General features: G+C 40.2%; 1 protein-coding gene across 2 annotated transcripts in view; it reads left to right on the top strand.

The window, feature by feature from the left end:
- The first annotated feature begins 8,470 nt into the window (after window positions 1–8,470).
- Window positions 8,471–21,967, top strand: part of RFX4 (regulatory factor X4) — a 66,114-nt gene continuing 52,617 nt past the window's right edge. For both annotated transcript variants that reach the window (XM_075856072.1, XM_075856071.1), the window contains exon 1: window positions 8,471–8,724. In XM_075856072.1, coding sequence (XP_075712187.1) covers window positions 8,682–8,724 — 43 coding nt within the window. In that variant the 5' untranslated portion in view covers window positions 8,471–8,681. The remainder of the gene's footprint in view (window positions 8,725–21,967) is intronic.

Raw genomic sequence — 21,967 nt, 5'->3', positions numbered from 1 at the left:
GCCCCCCCTTTTTGACGCGTTTGTGGGGTGTCGATGGTTCATGAAGGCCCCCATGGCTGCCATCTTTCTGCTCCTATGACGCCTTTAAAAATCACAATATACTGCAATAATATTGTATTGCACTGTATTGTAACAGCGATCCAATGATCGCTTGTTGGAGCCCACTGGAGGACTAAACAAAATGATAAAATAGTTCAAAATGTTTCAAAATAGTTAAAAAAAAAAAACAACCTTTTCCCATCCTTCCTCTAAAGTAATGTAATAAAACAAACATAATTGATACTGCCGCATCTGTAAAAGTCTGAACTATTACAATATAACATTGTTTAATCCGCAGGATAAATGCTGTGAAAAAAACAAACTTCAGAAGTGCTGCTTTTTTGTGTTTCTTAGGTCTAAAAAAAAAAAAAATGTGAATAAAAAGTGGTTAAAAAAAAAAAATAGTATATACCAATAAACATTACAGCTCGCCCCACAAAACATTAGCCCACTCACTGCTCCATTGTCGGAAAAATAAAAAAGTTAGGCACTTGGAATGCGGGGAGGGAAATCTAAAAATGGCCTGGTCCATAAGGGGTTAATGGAGCAAAGCTAATCCCTACCTTCTTAACTAAGCCCTGCCCTATCCTGCGCTCCAGATGTTGGGTTTGTATAAGATGTTCATGGCTAATAGATGATTTTTCAGGGTTTTTCATGCATTTCTGGCTTTAGAGTGCCTGTAATAGAAATTCCACCATTAAAGGGGATTTCCAGGATGTGGGTCCACTTTTTTATTTTAAAGCCACGCCGTTCCCATGGTCACGCTCCCCACCGCAAAATGTTGTCCACTAAGTGAAAGGTGATGCGATGTTCATGCAATGTTGTGTCACCCGCCTCAGAGGCCAATTGCCATCATATGATGTGACATCACTTTGAACGAAACATCAAAGTGGTGGACTGTGATTGTCCGACGTGGTCAGGGGACCTGATGAGGTACGGACGTTACCACATACTCACTAAAAAACAGCAGGGATCAGTGCGGAGCAGAGACGCTGGTTTGCTCCAGAATTCAAAAGGTTTTCAAAATTCATATTGTAAAATCTTTTCTTTTTACATTTGAAATGGTTCAGTTCTAGGGTATTTTGGGCCTTCAGGGCCACATGGTCCAAATGGTCCACTTTTCAGTTGCCTTGGAGCTCAGGCAGTCTGCTTAAACCTGTGCAATAAATATATACTGTATAATGGCTTGGGGGTGGTCCTTAACCCCAGAACACCCCTTTAATTTATCCTCCAACTTGACATAGAGCACATTCAGGGAACCTCCACTTATCTCCAAATAGATAGACGTCAGTATAAATACACCTGTTCTGATAGGCCCATAAGTCGGCAACACCACTAAGCAACATGAAGACCAAGGAGCTCGCCAAACAGGTCAGAGACCCAGTTATGGAGAAGTATACATCGTGGATGGGTTATAAAAAGTTATCCAAACTTTGAACATCTCACGGAGCACCATTAAATCCATTTTTTTTTTAAATTGCAAAGAATATGGCACAACTACAAACCTGCCAAGAGAAGGCCGCCCACCAAAACTCACAGACCGGGCAAGGAGGGCATTAATCAGATTCAACAAAAAAAACAACGATAACACTGACAGAGCTCCAAAGATCCACAGTGTATCTCCCCATAGGACCGCTATAAGTCGTACACTCCCCAGAGTGGGGCTTTATCAAAGAGTGGCCAGAAAAAAAAGCCATTGCTAAAAAAAACAAAAAAAAAACGTAAGAATTTACGTTTTAAGTTTGTCAAAAAGCATGTGGCAGACGCCCCAAACACATGGAAGAAGGTCCTCTGGTCAGATGAGACTAAAATTGAACTTTTTGTCCATCATGGGAAATGCTGTGTGGTGCAAACCCAACACTTCTCTAACCCCCCCCCCCCCCCCCACACACACACACAGTGAAGCGCGGTGGTGGTGGCAGCATCATGCTGCGGGGGCAGGGACTGGAAAATTGGTCAGGAATGAAGGAAAAATGGATGGTGTAAATACAAGACAATTCTTGAGGAAAATCTATTTCAGTCTGCAGCGATTTGAGAAAGGGACGAAGGTTCAACTTCCAACAGGAAAATAACCCTAAATAATAAACATACTAATAAAGCTACACTGGAGGGGTTTAAGGGGAAACTTTTACATTTCTTGGAATGGCCTAGTTAAAGTCCAGACCTCAATCCAATTGATAATCTGTGGCAAGACTTCTGTGCACCAACACAACCCACAACCCAACACAACACAAACACAACGCAACACAACCCACAACCCAAACAACCAAACACAACGCACAACCAAACACAACCACAACCCAACACAACGCACAACACAACCAAACACAACCCAGCTAACTTGAAGGAGTTGGAGCAGTTTTGCCTGGAATAATGGGCACAAATTCCAGTGTCTGGATGTGCTAAGTAATAGAGACAATATCCAAGAGACTAAGGCCCTGTTTACACAGAGTATTTTGACGAGTTTTTTGGCGCGGAAAACCTCTCCGCAAAACTCGTCAAAAACCGTCCGAAAATGCCTCCCATTGAAGGGACATGCCCTATATTCACGCGGTTACGCCTCTGACCTCCAATTGACATCAATGGGAGTCAGAGAAAGCGTATTTAGTGGAGTTTTTTGCCCGTAGCACTCAATGGGCGCGAGCGAAAACCGCAGCGAAAATCGCGGAAAACTGAATTTTGAGGCAGAATTTTCCTCCTGCAAAAAAACTCAGTGTGAACAAAGCCTAAGAGTATTGACTTTCAGGGGGTGAACACTTATGGACTATAAAGTTATTTGTTTTTAGTCTTTATTATTATTAGTAGTATTATTGTAGTAAAAAATATTTTGCACCTTTTAAAGTAGTAGGCATGTTGTGTTAATCAAATCGTACAAACGCCACCAAAAATCCAATTTAATTCAAGTTTGCAATATAACAAAACAGAATACTTTTGCAAGGATAGAGAGAGAGAGAGGGAAAGGGAGAGATCGCAAGGAAAGAGAGAGAGAGAGAGAGGGAGGGAGAGATCGCTAGGAAAGAGAGAGAGAGAGAAGAGAGAGAGATCGCTAGGAAAGAGAGAGATAGATAGGAGAGAGATAGATAGATATGAGAGAGATAGATAGGAGAGAGATCGCTAGGAGAGAGATAGATAGGAGAGGGAGAGATCGCTAGGAGAGAGATAGATAGGAGAGAGATCGCTAGGAGAGAGATAGATAGGAGAGGGAGAGATCGCTAGGAGAGAGATAGATAGGAGAGAGAGAGATCGCTAGGAGAGAGATAGATAGGAGAGAGATCGCTAGGAGAGAGATAGATAGGAAAGAGAGAGAGATCGCTAGGAAAGAGAGAGCGATTGCTAGGAAAGAGAGATCGCTAGGAAAGAGAGGGATCGCTAGGAAAGAGAGATCGCTAGGAAAGAGAGAGAGATGGATAGATAGATAGATAGATAGATAGATAGATAGATAGATAGATAGATAGATAGATAGATAGATAGATAGATATGAGATAGATAGATAGATAGATAGATAGATAGATAGATAGATAGATAGATAGATATGAGATAGATAGATAGATATGAGATAGATAGATAGATAGATAGATAGATAGATAGATAGATAGATATGAGATAGATAGATATGAGATAGATAGATAGATAGATAGATAGATAGATAGATAGATAGATAGATAGATAGATATGAGATAGATAGATAGATAGATAGATATGAGATAGATAGATAGATAGATAGATAGATAGATAGATAGATAGATAGATAGATATGAAATAGATAGATAGATAGATAGATAGATATGAGATAGATAGATAGATAGATAGATAGATAGATAGATAGATAGATAGATAGATAGATAGATATGAGATAGATAGATAGATAGATATGAGATAGATAGATAGATAGATAGATAGATAGATAGATAGATAGATAGATAGATAGATAGATAGATAGATATGAGATAGATAGATAGATAGGAGATAGATAGATAGATATGAGATAGATAGATAGATAGATAGATAGATAGATAGATAGATAGATAGATAGATAAATATTCTGAACTCTTAATACCCAGTAGAAACTCATATCTAAAGGATTCAGATAATTGCATAATTATTTGGATGAATCAATATATTACAACCATCCCCTGACCCCATGTACAATGGCCACTAATATGTTGTCTCTTTTTCTTATCTGTAAGTTGCTTCTTTGTTGCACTATAATAAAGGAACAGGTCTCCATTCATTCATTGACTCCAGTAAAGAAAAGGCCTGGTCAGATGTAGCCCAACCAGCTCTGCTTTATCTGCAGTAATTGGCTTAAAGGTTTGGACATCACCTACAGTAATGTGGAAACAGAAAAGGCTGAGCCCCTGGCCTGGTGAGTGTCTGATGTCGGGCTCCACGCCTGCACCTGTCAGCTCTAATGAGATCTTAATGAGCCCTAGACAGTGGCATCACTCCAACACCACGTCATTAGTAGGAAAGTGGTAATGACTGGAGAGAGGCTATAGACAGAGGGCACACTTCCTGTTGTGCCTATACCTCCACATGATGCCACCACTGGGTTATCTGAAGGGCCACTTATCAATTCAATAATAAATGAAGTATGCGTGGTATAACGGTCTTTTTAAAACACATATTGATCATTACTGCCAAGTTTTGTAACCCATATATGCAATGGTCCAGACTACATGGTGACTCCAAGGGAGTACGTACCAAAGAAGCAGATCATGTAGCAGCTACGGGACCCCTGTGAAGAGGGGGGCCAGCACAGATTGGCAGTATTCCTTATTTTAATGGGTGGTGAGAACCTGTGCAAAGGTCCTACAGCGTTAAGTAATATGGGTGTCAAGAATTAAGCTAAACCCTAAGGATATGTTCACACAGCCTTTTTTTGGCCATTTTTCGGGCCGTAAATGGCAAAAAACTGCCGAAAAGTCGGAAGCAGAACGCCTCCAAACATCTGCCCATTGATTGCAATGGAAAAACGGCGTTCAGTTCCAAAGGGCCGTTTTTTTACGCGGCCGTTTGAAAAACGGCCGCGTAAAAAAACGGCCGCAAAAAAGAAGTGCAGGTCACTTCTTGAGACGTTTTAGGAGCCGTTTTTTATAGACTCTATTGAAAACAGCTCCAAAAATGGTCGTGAAAAACGCAGCGAAAATCGTGAGTGGCTTAAAAAACGTCTGAAAATCAGGAGCTGTTTTCCCATGAAAACAGCTCCGTATTTTTAGACGTTTTTAGTCTAGCGTGTGAACATACCCTAAGGATCATGGAAAGGAGATAAGGGCAAACAATCATCAAGTCCTCCTATCCTGGGGTGCCCCCCAAAGGGTGGCCCAATTTATTTTCTTTGCTATTGGGCCCCTTTCTAATCTTTGCTATGGGGCCCCTCACCTCTTTGTAACTTCTGCTACGTAGTCTTCCTCTACATAGTCCAATGCCGCCCATTCAGTAATACTGAGATAATTCAGTTATTGGGTTGTTCCGCCAAGTGGCAGGGTGGTATTTTGGTGCCAGTACGGCACTGATCCTGCATCATGTGCAACGGGTGACTACAAATCCCCTTGTAATATGGGCCTTGTGCAGAGAACTAATCCAACAATGACAGTTCTACCAGAGAATTTCTCCATACGTGTAACAATTGGACTGGAGCTCTACTGCCTTGACTTTTGCACTTCTTAAGACACCGATCATCTTGATGTTTCTTTGTCCTGAGCTTCTGAAATCACCTGTGATCAATCTCTTATTCTAACTACAGCCGGCCATACAGATAAGGGTCCTTTCACACCAGTCAATATGGGCTGTGAAAACGAGCGCCGATCATCAAGACAGCTCGTTGATCAGCACTTGTTTCCTCCTTTCACAAGGAGCAATGATCGGTTATGGGTGAGTTGACGAGCGATCATTACTACGATCGTTTGTCCCCATACAATTCCATCATGTCGGCAGCACATCTGCCTGTTTACACTGGGAGATGTCCTGCCGACTAGCGACTATTTTATTCGCTGCGTAAACAACAATAACAATTATTGCCCTATATAAACGGCAACAATGAGACGATAAACGATCAAACGCTTGTTCATCGACTGATCTAGTCGATGAACAAGCGTTTGATCGTTTATCGTCTGATTGTTGCCATTTATATAGGGCAATAATTGGGAATGAGCGTTCGTATGAACACTCGTTTGCCCGATCATTGGCCCGTGTAAAAGGACCTTAAGATAGCTGTGGGCTGAACAGATTATCTATCTCCCCTGACCTCCATATAAGCAAGCATGCTAAACTTGGCCGAGCATGCATGTTTGTTTCAGTAGGGTGATGGAGACAAGCTGCTGCCACACACTTCTGACAGTGACTTAGCTCTTGGTGGAACAAACTATCGGACATATTGAAATCCAACATGTTCAAACCTCGTTTCCCCCAACATCTGTCAAGTGGCAACATCTATAAGGGCAGATTTAGGCTATGTTCACACTGAGTTTTTTGCAGGCGGAATTTCTGCCTCAAAATTCCGTTTGGAAGTTTGAGGCAGATTTTCCTCTCACTGCACGCTGATTTTTGCAGCGTTTTTCGCTGCGTTTTTCACCCACGGCCATTGAGAGCCGCGGGCATAAAACGCAGCGATATATACGCTTTCTCTGCCTCCCATTGAAGGTTTTACCGCTCGCGGGAGAAAACCGCCCCCGCCTCCCATTGAAATCAACGGGAGGCATTTTCGGGCCGTTTTTGACTAGTTTTTTTGGCGCGGTTTCCACGTAAAAAAAACTCGAAGAAAAACTCCATGTGAACATAGCCTTAATGTGTATGGGCAGCTTTAGCTGTAGTCTATGGTAGACTCATAATCAAAAAATTATACTGCGCTTAATAGATATACATTGAATCCCATAATCTGTGTGACTTAAAGTGACCATGACAGTTGATAGAAACATTTGGCATGACTTCCATAGAATTGACTGGGGATCACTGTAGTCAGTGGTGGCGTCTGAGCCGTAGTGCCTGCGGGAGCCCGATGGCACCTCTTCTATTTAAGAAGACAGCTACTATAAATGAGATGTGACGTTTGGGGGCCCCATTACAGATTTGGCGTGAGGTCCCAGGAGCATCACGTTGCGCCTCTGCTAGGGGGGACAAGTTGCAAATCCCCTTCAAGTTTCATCATGTGATGCACACTGCAATGCCATATTATGGACCTGTATGTACCTTGGGTGCCACCGTATGGTGCCTCCATGAGACAACGTATTCTCCTCTAGAAGCAATTCTAGAATACTTACATAGTACAGGATGTCACACGCCGATTTCGTTTTTTTCTCACAGAAAAAAAAACCCTCTGTGTGCTTACAGTATGTGCCCATTGCCGTCTAGGGCACTGTATTCAGTACCCATGTAATTGAGTTCCGTAGAATGTGACATACATGAAGACTTGCGCTTTGATTTACATAGCAATTCGCCATCTAGCCTCAGCCTTGGATAGAACAAAATAAAAATTATAAATAAGCAAATTAAAACAACTTTTTAGGTTTTCTTGCAAACAAGTGGCAATGCCAACGAGTCGTTTCCGTGAACTATATATAAATATTAGTATTAATAGTGACTGGTAAATTGTATGTAAGGGAAAGTGATTTAGTAAGAGCTGCCTTGTTTCCTGTGTAACGCTGGTATAGTTTGCTGTTTGCGGAGGAGGGAGCAGTGCCCGTATACACGGTGAAAGCAATTCATCTGTAATCTCTTTTCTCTTTCCCTGTTGGAGTTCTATTCATATTCTAATCACAGATTTTCCTTCCTTAAAAAAAAAAAAAAAAAAAAAAAGCAGCCACTTTATCATCGCCCCAAAGCCCTGGCTTTTCACTTTTAACATCTAATTCCAACTCCTAAAACTCTGCTACCTTTAAAATCTGCCAAAGTTAGACTATCACCTGCCACAATGTAATTCAGTTGAGACCCAAGAGATGAAAGACCCTAAATCCAAACACTTTCCGAAAGTTTGTAGTTGCAACTTTTTGTTTTTTTATGTTTTACACTTTTTTTATTCTATTTCTTATTTTGTATTTTGCCGTTTGCTGTACAGCCCTAGTTCCCCACACACGTAATGTATGACATATGAAGGGCAGATATTCAACAACATGTGTAAATTATTACATCTAACAGCACAGTTATGTCTAATTAACGGCAGCCAGGATCCGGTGCGAGAGTTTTTGCATCGTACAATTGAGTGTTGATTTGTGTAGAGCAAACATCAGTTTATGTAAGGAAGGGAGGACAAGCCCGTGGAAGTATAAGTAATAAAAAAAAAAGAGGTTTTATAATAGAAAGGGGGCTTGAAGTGCTGGGATTGCGTAGATTTAAGCCCCCCTTTTTAGAGGAAAGTCTTTATTATTCAAAACAGCACCACAATGGGCTTCACAGAGAGTCTTGCCACATCCCCATCTGACTACCAGCCATTCATCAGGCAGCCTGGCCTATCAATGACATGTCTCCCATCAGGGCTCTTATAAAATGATGCTTTTTCCCATGCAACATCAGCAAACATTGTGACTGGTCTGTCTCTGCCCTGCTGGATTTACCAAGTGTCCATTTTCACTCCTTGCTCCCTTCACTGAGATAGGGGGTCTCGCATCCCCTAGGATTTTGGTCTTGGTTCTGCCCATGGGAAGATCATGCATTGTGGGTTATTGGAGGAACCAGACATGGATTCCACAGGTTAGTTCAAGTTTTGGCTTAAGCAACTACATTCATTAACCGGTTCATTTCTGGGGCTCCCCAAGAGTCCCCTGACTTGGGGAACTTTTTTTTAATATTGTTTTTTAATTATATAATAATCGTGTCAAATTAACCTAACTACTAAATTATCTCGCCGAGGGCTGCACGTGACTATATTATTTTTTTACAATATTTTTTAATATTAATTTATTTTTGTTTTTGTTGTTTTGTGCAGTCATTACGTCAGAATTCTTCATTCACCTAGACAGATCATATTTTCTATGAGATGGCCTGGGAATCATGTCAATTCATTTCTAGAGTAATGCTTATAAGCTTCTTAGATAATTGTTTATACGATTTCAATATTTTTTTATATTTTTTTGTTTAGTAGTAACTTCTGTAACTTTTTTAAGTTATTACACCTGTTGCTTGGAATCAATCCGTTAGCTAAAATTTGATACAAATGTAGTAACAAAAATATATTTTTATATGTATAAACATATAAAAATTATATTTCTACTAATGTATTTGTACTAGTGAAATATATAATATTGAGTATCTATATGTTATATTGTGTATAAGATATGAATAGTTGCTCCCCAGACCCCAGTTATTAGGACAGTATCTTCTTTTAAGACATAATCCCTGTACTACTAGTTTGATATCCATACAGTTGTACATATACGATTATATTGGACATTATCTTTGAATTTATAAAAATTTTTAGATTTTCAAAATGTTTTACTTTTTGCTACTTTTTGAAGGAACCAGTCCTATCTATACTCATAAGGATCCAATAAAGATGCCATAGACTTCTGAATATGGATACCATTCGCCACCCCCACACTCACAGAGGTCCTATTTAGTTGTACTATAAAGAGCCACTAGATTGATGTATTAATTGCTTAAGCAGCTGAACATTACATCTGAAGTTAGTAACTAAGTCGTATAAAAAAATAATGAAAACACAAGGGTATCATCTTTGTGCCTCTGATAAAGTTTTTTTTACTTTTATCTTTGCTACGAATCCTTTAAAACTAAAATAGAACTTGTAGAACTTGTTAAACACTTACATATAATATATTTCTATATAAAAGGCCGGATGACTTCGAGTGACATATGGTCCTAAAATAAGTCAAAATCAATAAATTTAAATTATAAACTGGAGCCAGAATAAAAATTAACAACAAATTTCTATCTATCTATCTATCTATCTATCTATCTATCTATCTATCTATCTATCTATCTATCTATCTATCTATCTATCTATCTATCTATCTATCTATCTATCTATATCTAGATATATATATATAGATAAATATATAGATATAGATATATAGATAAATATAGATATCTATGTCTATATATATATCTATATATCTATATAGATAGATATTATATCTATATATATATATATATATATATATATATATAAATATATATATATATATATATGTAAAATATATATCTATGTATATATATATATATATATATATATATACACACATATATATATAGATATAGATCTTTTAACATATATAGATATATAAAAATAATTATATAAATATATTAAATAAATATATTAAATAAATAAAATGTATCTTTTTTTATTTGCATACTTTAGTATCATCTGTCTAGTGCACACACACACACACACACACACACACACACACACACATACACACACACACACACGTATTTATATATTCTACCGTTTCACAGATCATTTTCAGTCGTATTCACATTTTCATATGAACAGTATTTGTGGGTAATACTTTATTGGGCACTGTAATAAAGTATTTACTTATACTGGAAGCAACAAGTGTTAGGTGCTCTCATTCCCCTACTTTAATGGGGCACAGTAGGCGGCCATCAGTATAATCTGTTTAATGACTTTCTTTAGATCACTATATTTCATTGTATGGCTCATCCTTTTTCCGTCTGATCTAATTATTCAGTAGAATGTTAATACCACAGCTGCAGTCAGTGACTTCACTCCTTACAAAAAGTTTCATACAAAGTCATCCCACCAATGTGTTGAAAATATGTTTAAGAATCACTTGAAAAATTCAAAAACATTTTAATATTTCATTTTTTAGATAATTAAAAGAAAAACATTATATTTAAAAAAAATCAAATACAGCTGGTTGAAACGTAATAAAAAATAAAACATTACAATGCAATTTTTATTATTTATTTTTAAAGGGGCATTTTAGAAGAGAAATATTTTTTATCCTTTGTATATTTTTTTTTGCTGAAGACTTTAGGCTCTATAGCAAAATAGAAAACACACACAACAAAAATCGGTTTTATTTTTTTCAAAAATTGCAAATTTAATACAGTTCAAATGTTTAGATTTATTGTTTTTGACTTGAGGTTAAAAAAAATTAAAAGTTAACCCCCAAAAAAAATCTAAAAGAAATAAAAATGGACTCATATAGGTCATATGGCATTGTGTTTATATTTTTAACCAGGTAATGTTGGGGTTGGTTGGGAGGCATTTCTGAAAAGTTACTTTTGGAAGCAGTGGGTAAAGTTTGCCGGGGCCCGTTACTATGGCAATTGTCCCTTGGCCTGTTGTCATGGACACTACTGAGGAGGAAAGAGATCCGCGACAGCAAAATATTATGAGTGAGCAGTTCTGTGCGAAGGAACACCAAGCGAGCGGCTTCTCTGAGAAATCAAAAAACAACAAAAGGGATTCAGTGTTGAGGCAGTGGGATTCAATTGAGCATGCGTGTCACCCCATAATGCCGGATTCCTGCCGACTCCAAATAAAACACAAGTCTGTATAACACAAATCACCAACTAGTGAGCCCCAGTCATCAGATACGTACATCTATTATCTATCTAATCTATCTATCTATCTATCTATCTATCTATCTATCTATCTATCTATCTATCTATCTATCTCATATCTATCTATCTATCTATCTATCTATCTATCTATCTATCTATCTATCTATCTATCTATCTATCTATCTATCTATCTATCTATCTATCTATCTATCTATCTCATATATCTATCTATCTATCTATCTATCTATCTATCTATCTATCTATCTATCTATCTATCTATCTATCTATCTATCTATCTATCTATCTATCTATCTATCTCATATCTATCTATCTATCTATCTATCTATCTATCTATCTATCTATCTATCTATCTATCTATCTATCTATCTATCTATCTATCTCATATCTATCTATCTATCTATCTATCTATCTATCTATCTATCTATCTATCTATCTATCTATCTATCTATCTATCTATCTATCTATCTATCTATCTATCTATCTATCTATCTATCTATCTCTTTCTTTCTTCTATTTATTTATCATTTTACCGATCAATGTCACACTCTACTATATCACTGATGAAATCTTCTTTTTATTAATATTATAATTATTTTATTACTTATTTCATAACCATTCTGCAGCAATCCCTAAATTAGTAATAAGATTGTAGCTTAGAGACGGTAAAATACATATTTTTTTATTACATACTAAACTCAGTTCATCACAGTCATTTTTACCTCTATATATATATATATATACACAGAGTGTTTATCCCAGGAGCCAAGTACCCAATTTTTGCTGGCGCCTAACTTTTTGGATTCTTTTCTACTGATATCTAAGTTCTTATGACCAGATAATAAAAATAAATAATTAAATTGGCACCGGAGTGGCCTGACCGAATCCTGAAACTGATAATAGTCTAGTATATTTATCTGATTTTGCACTCACAAATGAAATCTTTACTTACTACCCCCAAAATTCATAGAATCCATATTTGAGGAAGCTAAACTAGAGCCCTGCTTCACAGACCATAGACTAACGTTATGTCCTCAACTATCCCCATCATGCAATATAATGACCAATGAAGGAAAGTTAAAACAAAAACATCACAAAGAGTGACTCTAAGTAGTCAGTGTTTTTGTGTAATTTTTTAAGGTGCCAAATCGCTTGATATATTTTTGTCTATTTTAATGTATTTTTAAAGGATTTAAATTATTTTGAATAATTTTAGACCTGTAAATCAAGAGTATGAATAATGAAATTTTTGTAAAGGTTTGTAAAATTTGAATCGCAGTTGTATAAGTAGTACTGCCATGCATCTTCACACATGCGATTGGCTGTTAAGACGATATATAGAGAAGTCATAAGGCAATACTAATGTTGGCGATGTACGTCCTAAATTATTCGTCTCCAAGCTGTGGTTCTCCAGCTAATGCAAAATTACAACTCCCAAAATTCCCTGACAGCTGCATGCTGAGAGTTGTAGTTTCACAAGTGCTAGAGAGCCAAAGGTTGGAAGCAAGTCTAATCTAAATCAAATCTAGTCTAGATCTAATGTACAATCTAATGTTTACAGGCTGTGATAATTTTCCTCTCTGATGTACTGAAACACTACTCAAACGTAGAGTTTTTCCACCAGTGATGATATAGCGTTAGGACATGTCGTCTCCTGATCGGCGGAGGATAGCCTGATGAGACCCCACCAACTACAGACTGAAGGGGCCGCAGTGGCTCCTTCACAGATCTTCCCTGCATGGCGACGCTCCATCCACCCGCTGTGCAGGGAACTTACATGGGGCGGTGTTGTATATAGTTCCCTTTGTTTTTGGGATTGGTGATCATAATGCTATGGCATATCATAGTGACAGGATCCCAGCATTTAAAAAAAGGAAAGACCATTGCCTATGTATCCTAGCGTTTTTATTGTTCTAATTTCTACCAACCACTGGCTTTACTCTGTCCAATCTTGTTTGCTGCCTCTAACCCCTAAGCCTTCTTCAGTAGTGGGCAACCTTGGCGGCTAGGCACCATAGCAGCTGCCTTGCCTGCTACCCTGGCAGATACGGCCATGTTCCCTAACCCCTTCCCGGGACTCGGGAGCTCCTGTTCCTTCTGCTGATGATAATGGCACAGGAGCTTTTAGGTTCAATAGCAATACCCATGGTGCAAATCCTGACCATGTCAGTAGATTCCCTTCTCCTTACCTAAAAACGATAGTGGTCGCACTCCAGCAATGATTACAATGCTACTAGATACAGCAAGGAATCTCAATTTGAAGAACAGAATCTTTTCAAAATATATATAATTGCAGTTTGGCCTTTTGATCCCCACCTGTTGGTACTTAAACCTATACAAGTTGCACAGCATATCCCTGTGGTAGGCACACCATAGACACCAAGGTGCATTCAACGTATGTGTGTATGTACACTGCCTTACCAAACTCTAATAGAAATCATTGCGAGTTGTAGATTTCAGAAATGAAAAATTGTTGACACAAATTTCATGGGTTGTCCAATTTGGACAATGTCTTTTTGTTAGAAGGCTCCCGTAGCAATCTGATCACAGGTTGTTCTGCTGCTGGGTCCCCTGCGATCAGCTGTAATCTGTGAGGAAACCTTTCCAGCAAGTGTTCAATTTCTCTGCAGCACCACCTCAGGGGAAATGAAGCATTACACAGTCATTATTGAAATCAATGGGCTGTCCGTGTATTGCATAGAAGTGCTAGGTCCTCCAGAGTGAGAGATACTCTTTTTAGTTGTTCTTCGCTCTGGATAGTAGATGAAAGATTTTCTAAACCATACAGACCCTTTAAATTCACTGGTAAACTAAATACTATAGCAGGTTGTTTTCAGAGAAGTTTTACTGAAAATGTTCAGTTAGGCTGGGTTCACACAAGCATGTTACGTTTGTAATGGACGGAACGTATTTCGGCCGCAAGTCCCGGACCGAACACACTGCAGGGAGCCGGCCTCCAAGCATCATAGTTATGTACGACGCTGGGAGTCCCTGCCTCGCTGCAGGACAACTGTCCCGTACTGTAATCATGTTTTCAGTACGGGACAGTAGTTCCACGGAGAGGCAGGGACTCCTAGCATCATACATAACTATGATGCTAGGAGCCAGGCTCCCTGCAGTGTGTTCGGTCCGGGACTTGCGGCCGAAATACGTTCCGTCCATTACGGACGTAACATGCTCGTGGGAATTAAAGGGGTTTTCCAGTCACAAGATATTGATGGCCTATGGATAGGCCATCAATATCTGATCGGTAAGGGTCCAACTCCTGGCACCCCTGTTGACTCCCGGCACCCCTGTTGACTCCTGGCACTCCCGTTTGACCCCCTGTTTTGAATGGACTAGGTAGCTCTGTGAGCGCTGCTTCCCTTTAATTTTATACTCGTTCATACTGTGAATTGTCGACACACTTGTAGCGTCGGTTCACAGTATTGCAGCCCTCTCCTATTCACTTTGATGGGAGAAGGCTGTAATACTGTGAACCGACGCCGTGACACCTTCAAAACAGCTGATCTGTAGTGGTGCCAGGCATTGGACTCCCACCGATCACATATTGATTTCCTATCCTGAGTATAGGAAGACAGAATGAGAATATCACAGCACTGGAGACCCAAAGCAATATGCAATATAGTGAGTGCAAGCCTCAAAGAGACCTGATCTAGAGTCCCACAAATGGAATCCAAGAAAAAGGCAGCAAGGCAGCACATCCAAGAAAACTGGAATTTTATTCACCCACAGGTGCGACGTTTCAGTCCAACAGGACCTTTCTCAAGCTTGAGAAAGGTCCTGTTGGACTGAAACGTCGCACCTGTGGGTGAATAAAATTCCAGTTTTCTTGCATGTGCTGCCTTTTTCTTGGTATCCTGAGTATAGGACCTCAATTTCTTATGACTAGATAACCCCTTTAAGGCAAAGAAAAGGATGAAGGGACTTCAAAAGGAGAATAGTTGGGAGGTATGTAGTACAGATCATTTCATTAGTCTTTATTACTAGTATTCAGTGGTATCCTGCTGGCCAGGACGTCGGGGAGGAAATACGCTGCCGGGGTTATGAAGAGTTTTATTTCAAAGTGCAAAAGTCAAGTCTAATGTGTAAGATTGATAACCCAAACTTACCTGAAAGAACAATATATTATTATTGTAATCAAGTAGGAAGCTAAAATACATAAATTCTGAAAGTTTTTGGGCCGACTGAACGTTGTCCATCAGACATGTCATAAAAGGCATCATTGGGTGTCCATCTGGTCCCTAGAACAAGGGGGTACTGGTGTCTGTGCTCAGTGGGAAGAGAAGGCTGTGCATGTATGATCACACTCTCCATTGAAATGAATGGTTTTATGGAATACTCTGATTGCTGTCACCATTAAGGGGACCTTTTAAGTGAGAGTAGGTAATGAAACCCAGTTTTTTGAGGTTCTGCGCGTTAACACCAATTAAGTTTTTGTTATTTTTACTAAAAACCACAGTTGCCTCCCAGTGTCTCTTCCAAGCTTTCCTCTAGGTACACATCATATATTATTTTTGGTGTGGTTTCAGCATTTTCCCATATCTTCAATATTTTATCTACTGATATAGTATGGTTTCCTATGCAATTTTCTCACGTTTCCTGCTGTCTGAGAAGGGGAGATCTAAAACCTGTGTCTCATGATGATTCAGTCCATTGTATAGCAGATAGAACTTCCTGTGAGCTATATGTACAGAAATGGTGGTCAACCAGGCAGGAAGTCAGGTGGTTGCTAGGCAACTGAAGGACTAATTAATCAAGGAATGGGAAAATCTTCTAAAAAGCTGCTAATAACATTCACAGATATATGTGCCATTGTACCTGCATGTTCTCAGAACCGAATATAAGTAAGACAAGTATTGGTCATGGGTGCAGATATTTTTTGGGGACTTCCTGTTGGTAAAACTACAATTTGTATGAATTGACTGATAACAGGGAACTATAGATTGTATTGAACTGCACAGCAAATGGAGATTTTATGGAAAGGTATAATCTTACATGACAATACAGATGTAGCCATCTTTATCTTGACATAAAATATTAAATCTGTTCTTCAGGTAACATGGTGTACTTTTAAGAAAAAGAGTCAAGGACATTTTACACAGGCCAATGATCGGACGAACTATTGCTTGTATGAACGCTCGTTCCCGAACAATGCCCTGTGTAAAAAGGGCAGCAATGAGCCCACAAATGAGCAAACGCTTGTTTGTTGACTGATTGGATCTTTTATGCGGCCCGAAAAATGGTTGCTTGTCAGGAGCACATCTCCCTGTGTGGAGATGTACTGCCCACAAAATGCAAATGTATGGGGACGAACAATAGTATTAATGATCGTTTGTCACCATACATTCCGATCATTGCTCCATGTAAATGGAGCAAGGGAGCGCTGATCAACATGCTGTATTGTCGATCTGTGCTTGTTAACCGGGCAGAATATCTGCCCGTGTAAAAGGGCCCTAAGACTAGAACTCCACAGCAACCTTTGATTGCTCGTGACATTATAAAATTGTGGCATTACCGCAATTCACTTACAACCCCACTGTTTCTCCATGAGGAAAAAATACCTGCTACTGCCGCACAACTGATTTCCCCAATAGACAGGCATTGATTTTTCATGGGAGTAGCAGTTATTTCGTGATTTTACCATGACTCTCAGGTGACCAATGTGGAGCCCTAGCCTAAGACTTGCTATGCAAAGCCTGATTAGTTGGCCCAATACTACATATCTAGAGCATTAGACAATACAAGGCACTTGCTATTGCAAAGTAAGGTTATCCAACTTGTTCACGGGTGGCTGATGGCCTCTGTGAGCTCTCACCGGTGATGTATAAGTGGCCCAATGATGGGAAGATGTCTCAAGTGCCATAAGTGTTGACGAGACATTTGTCTATTTATGGTCACCGAAAGAATAGTGGCATGAGTAGATAAGACCAAATAGTGCAGATACCGTAATACATGGAGAAAGATATAAGAGATTATAAGACATAAACATACCACAAAGCTACATTTATACATTGCAATTGTATTACACTATGATTAGTCAAAAGTGACGCACAAAATTGTTCCAACTATGAGATGGATGTTTCCAACCAAAACATCACTATTCATATAATTCATTATACTAGAAATACAGTACAGAAGGAACTATTTCAAGGAGGTGCCACTGACATTACTGCCCTTACATGGACAGTGAAGCCAGGGCTCTCTCTATGAGCGGAATTCCCTGCCAGGGTGTCAGCAACACTTTGGCCGGGGATTCCGGCGCTCCAGGAGCCCCTGACTTCACTGTCTATATAAGGGCAGTGACATCAGGGACACCTCCTGCAGCGGAATCACCAACCAGATCATTGCCGACGCCTGGCCAGGGATTCCGCTCAGAGGGAGCCACTGACAACCTCACTGTCCATATATGGACAATGAAGTCAGGGGCTCCTCCTGGAGTGCTGGAATCCCCGACCAAAGCGTTGCCGACGCCGGGCCGGGGATTCTGCTCATAGAGTAAGCCCATTACCTCACTGTCCATATAAGGGCAGTGACGTCAGGGGCATCTCCTGCAGCGGAATCCCCGGCCAAAGCATTGCCGAAGCCTTGCCGGGGATTCCGTTCACAGAGGGAGCCACAATGGCTCTATCTACAGGGAGGGCTATCTACAGTGGGAGTATGTGCCACTATATACAGGGGGGAGTATGTGGCAATATATACAGGCGGAGTATGTGGCATTATATACAGGGGGGAGTATGTGGCAATATATACAGGCGGAGTATGTGGCATTATATACAGGGAGAGTATGTAGCACTATATACAGGGGGAGTATGTGGCACTATCTACAGGGGGAGTATGTGGCACTATATACAGGGAGGTCTGTGGCACTCTCTATAGGTGGCTGTGTGTGGCATGATCTACAGGTGGTGTGTGGCATAATCTATAGGGCGTGTGGCATAATCTACAGGGGGTGTGTGGCATCAACTACAGGGGGTTGTGTGGCATAATCTGCAGGGGGTCTGTGGCATCATCTACAGGGGGTCTGCGTGGCATCTAAAGGGGGGCTGTGTGGCATCATCTACACGGGGTGTATGTGGCATCTTCTACAGGGGGTGTGTGGCATCATCTACAGGGGGTCTGCGTGGCATCTAAAGGGGGGCTGTGTGGCATCATCTACACAGGGTGTATGTGGCATCTTCTACAGGGGGTGTGTGTGGCATCATCTACAGGGTGGTCTGTGTGGCATCATTTACAGGGGTCTGTGTGGCATCTACAGGGGGCTGCGTGGCACTATCTACAGAAGGCATTGTGGTATTATCTACAGAGGGCACTGTGGCACTATCTGCAGGGGGGCCATGTGGAACTATCTACTGGGGGCATTATCTACAAAGAGCAGTGTGTGGTATTATCTACAGGGAGCATTGTGTGGCAATATCTACAGGGAGCAGTGTGTGGCAATATCTACAGGGAGCAGTGTGGAGCACCATCTTCAAGGGGCACTGAGTGTGGCACTATCTATGCTGGTTTTTTATGCTACCAGTAGTGGTCAGCACATATCGCCTAGTGATAAAGTGAGACATCATCTGCCTGTAAACAACCAGATAACCAGAGAGATACCGGCCACCATAGCAATTGTCAGCCAAATTAGTGCAGACATTTTGTTCATTTTTTTGTACGCAGAAATGCAGGAAAGTCACGCCCACTGACCACACCCACTAGATAAACCACGCCCCCATACAACACACCCACCAAAGAGGCCACACCCTAAGTGTCCCTGGAAAAACAAAAACAAACGTTGGCAACCATGCTGTTATAAAGCAAGGAATTGCATTTATAGCAACTGGATAATAGTGTGTGTGGGGGGAGATACAAGGCAATCACATTCCCCGGGCCTGAACCCCTTAATTTTCTGGTGACTAGGGGTGGGGCTTAGCCAAGGGGTGGGGCTTAGTGTACCTGCACTCCTATTTCAGACAAGGAAATGGGGGGTGTCTACTGATACAGGCTGTTGCCTTACAGACAGAGACCTTACAAAGACATTATGACCAGTGACCTGAATCGAGGTGTGTGAGAAGGAGGTAAAGATCCCGTGGGAAAGATATAGAAGAATGTATATATATATATATATGTATATATATATATATATATATATATATATATATTATTTTTTTTTCATATATATATGTTTCTCACAATTTCTCAGAGTGATTGCTGTATAACTAATGATAGGATCAAACACCACTTTACAGATCATATATTTACATCGACTTTTAATTGCACCGAAAACTTCTCTTTTATCATCAGGGGCATAACATCTTAAATCCGGTAACCCCCTCCCCCTGATCAAAGCTTCCTCGAGATTGGACATAAAAAAATGGATATTTACTCACCATTCCTCCTCTCTGCAGAGGGCCAGCCCCAGATCTGCCTCAGGCTGCCACATCAAGCCAAAGGTCTGTGCCAGGGCACATACAACTTCCTGATGCTGGTACAGGCCTTTGACGGGGAATGATGTGACTACCTGAGGGGGATCTGGGGTGGGCCCCGTTCTCTAAGTCAGGTTAAGGTCCAACCCCCCAGTGACCGCTGCTGTTACACACCTAAAGGCCTTTTCACATGGGCCAATAATCAGGCAAACAAGCGCTCATACGAACGCTTGTTCCCGATTATTGATATGTGTAAACAGGGCAGCAAGCATCCCACAAGCGAGCATTTGCTCGTTTATCAAATGATCAGATATTTTGTACGGCCATAAAATGAAAATGGTCGCTAGTCGGCAGCACATCTTCCTGTGTAAACAGGGATTGTTGCTCCTTGTGAATAGACCTAAATGAGCGCCGATTGACGCGTTGTATAATTGATCAGTGCTCGTATTTCTGGCCAATACCGGCCATGTAAAGGTCTAATAGATTATTCGTGAATTATCTCATAAGAAATAGACCTTACTGGCGACATACACTAACGGTCCCTCAAACCTGCTTCGATTGTACTGCTGCATTGGACAGCTAGATGGCATTGCAGGGGCTCCTCTCTAATCAGGATCGCCCAGTGTACTCTATGATTTAGCGCTCAACTATATGTAGATGTCCCTATTTACAGTGCACCCGTCTCATGCACCATTAAACATCATTATAGATGAAGTCCAAACACCACTGTGATGTATAACATAATTTATAAAGTAATAATGAATAGTATAATATATATCATCTCTGCTATTGGCTGTGTCTGGTATTCCATCCTAGCCCCTTTCACTTGAATGAGGCTGATCTGTAATACAAAAAAAAAGGGCGGGATAAGCTCTCTTGGTGCCCAAGGTGGGGCTTTAAGCATGCCCCCCCCCCCCTTTGGTTGGTGAATTTCAGTATGATATCTAATGTACAATTATTTATTAAATTGCCCCATGTGCACTAAAGGGAAGGACCCCAGCACCTAGAACATTATCAAAAGCTTTGTCACAGTGTCCAATTAGTTGTACAAAGAAATTGAATCCACAAATTAGCCCCCCCCACCTTTGCCTCCAACTTCTCCCAGCCCTGAACATGATGATCTTGAAGATGCCATGTTTTTCTTGTGTATAGGACTCGTATGCACCATGCAAAATGAACTAAGCATTTGCTAATTGGTAGGTGTCTTTACGGCTGTGTTTTCACGTTGCAGTCAATATGTGATTTTGCCGCAATTTTCAGAAAATTTAGGCAAAAAACTAAAATTGAGCGTGACATGAAAACACAGCCGAATTTAACGATGAGACGTATGGTTTTAGGCTATGTTCAAATCACGTTTCTTGGCCTAAGTTGTTCGTATACACAGGTAAATGCTCTGGACGTATACATTAAACGTAGGCAGTGATAGAAACCTAATAGTGGCATCCATCACCCACCGACCATAATGGTATTCATTAAACATATACATCATGAAACCTCATGACCCTTTTCATGACGTATAAGTTTAACGGATACCTGTGACGTATGCCATATTGTGGCATAGGTCACCCATAGGCTCCCATGTTAAAAAAAAATGTACACTGCATGGTATACATTTTTTTTTTCGGGATCCCGTTGTATGGTAAAGTACATTCTACTAGGTTATTCCATACTTTCAAAAAAAAAAGTATACTGATGTATACAAGTCTGACAACAGGACACTTTTTGGCCTCCATCGGGCTATAATTTATTGTGTATGTTGGGACCTTTCCTGGCATACAATCTAAACGTAGTGCAAAAAACCTGATGAAGGCTTCTGTTGCAATTTCCTTCTGCCTCTTGTTACCTGACATTTTAGTTCCGATTTTACAGTTAGAAGCTGTTTCTGTGTCTATTGTGGTAATTTCGGAGGTTCTAGTCCCATCAGACCACCCTCTTCTCTGCATGACCCCTTCGTTGGCAGTTCATCTCCTCCCCCATTACCTCCCTTCAGTATTTTCTTTGTTATCTTGTAATTGCCC

Source organism: Rhinoderma darwinii, chromosome 3 (assembly GCF_050947455.1).
Source record: "Rhinoderma darwinii isolate aRhiDar2 chromosome 3, aRhiDar2.hap1, whole genome shotgun sequence".
NCBI classification, from domain to species: domain Eukaryota; kingdom Metazoa; phylum Chordata; class Amphibia; order Anura; family Rhinodermatidae; genus Rhinoderma; species Rhinoderma darwinii.
This window is presented reverse-complemented; position numbering and strand designations above follow the sequence as displayed.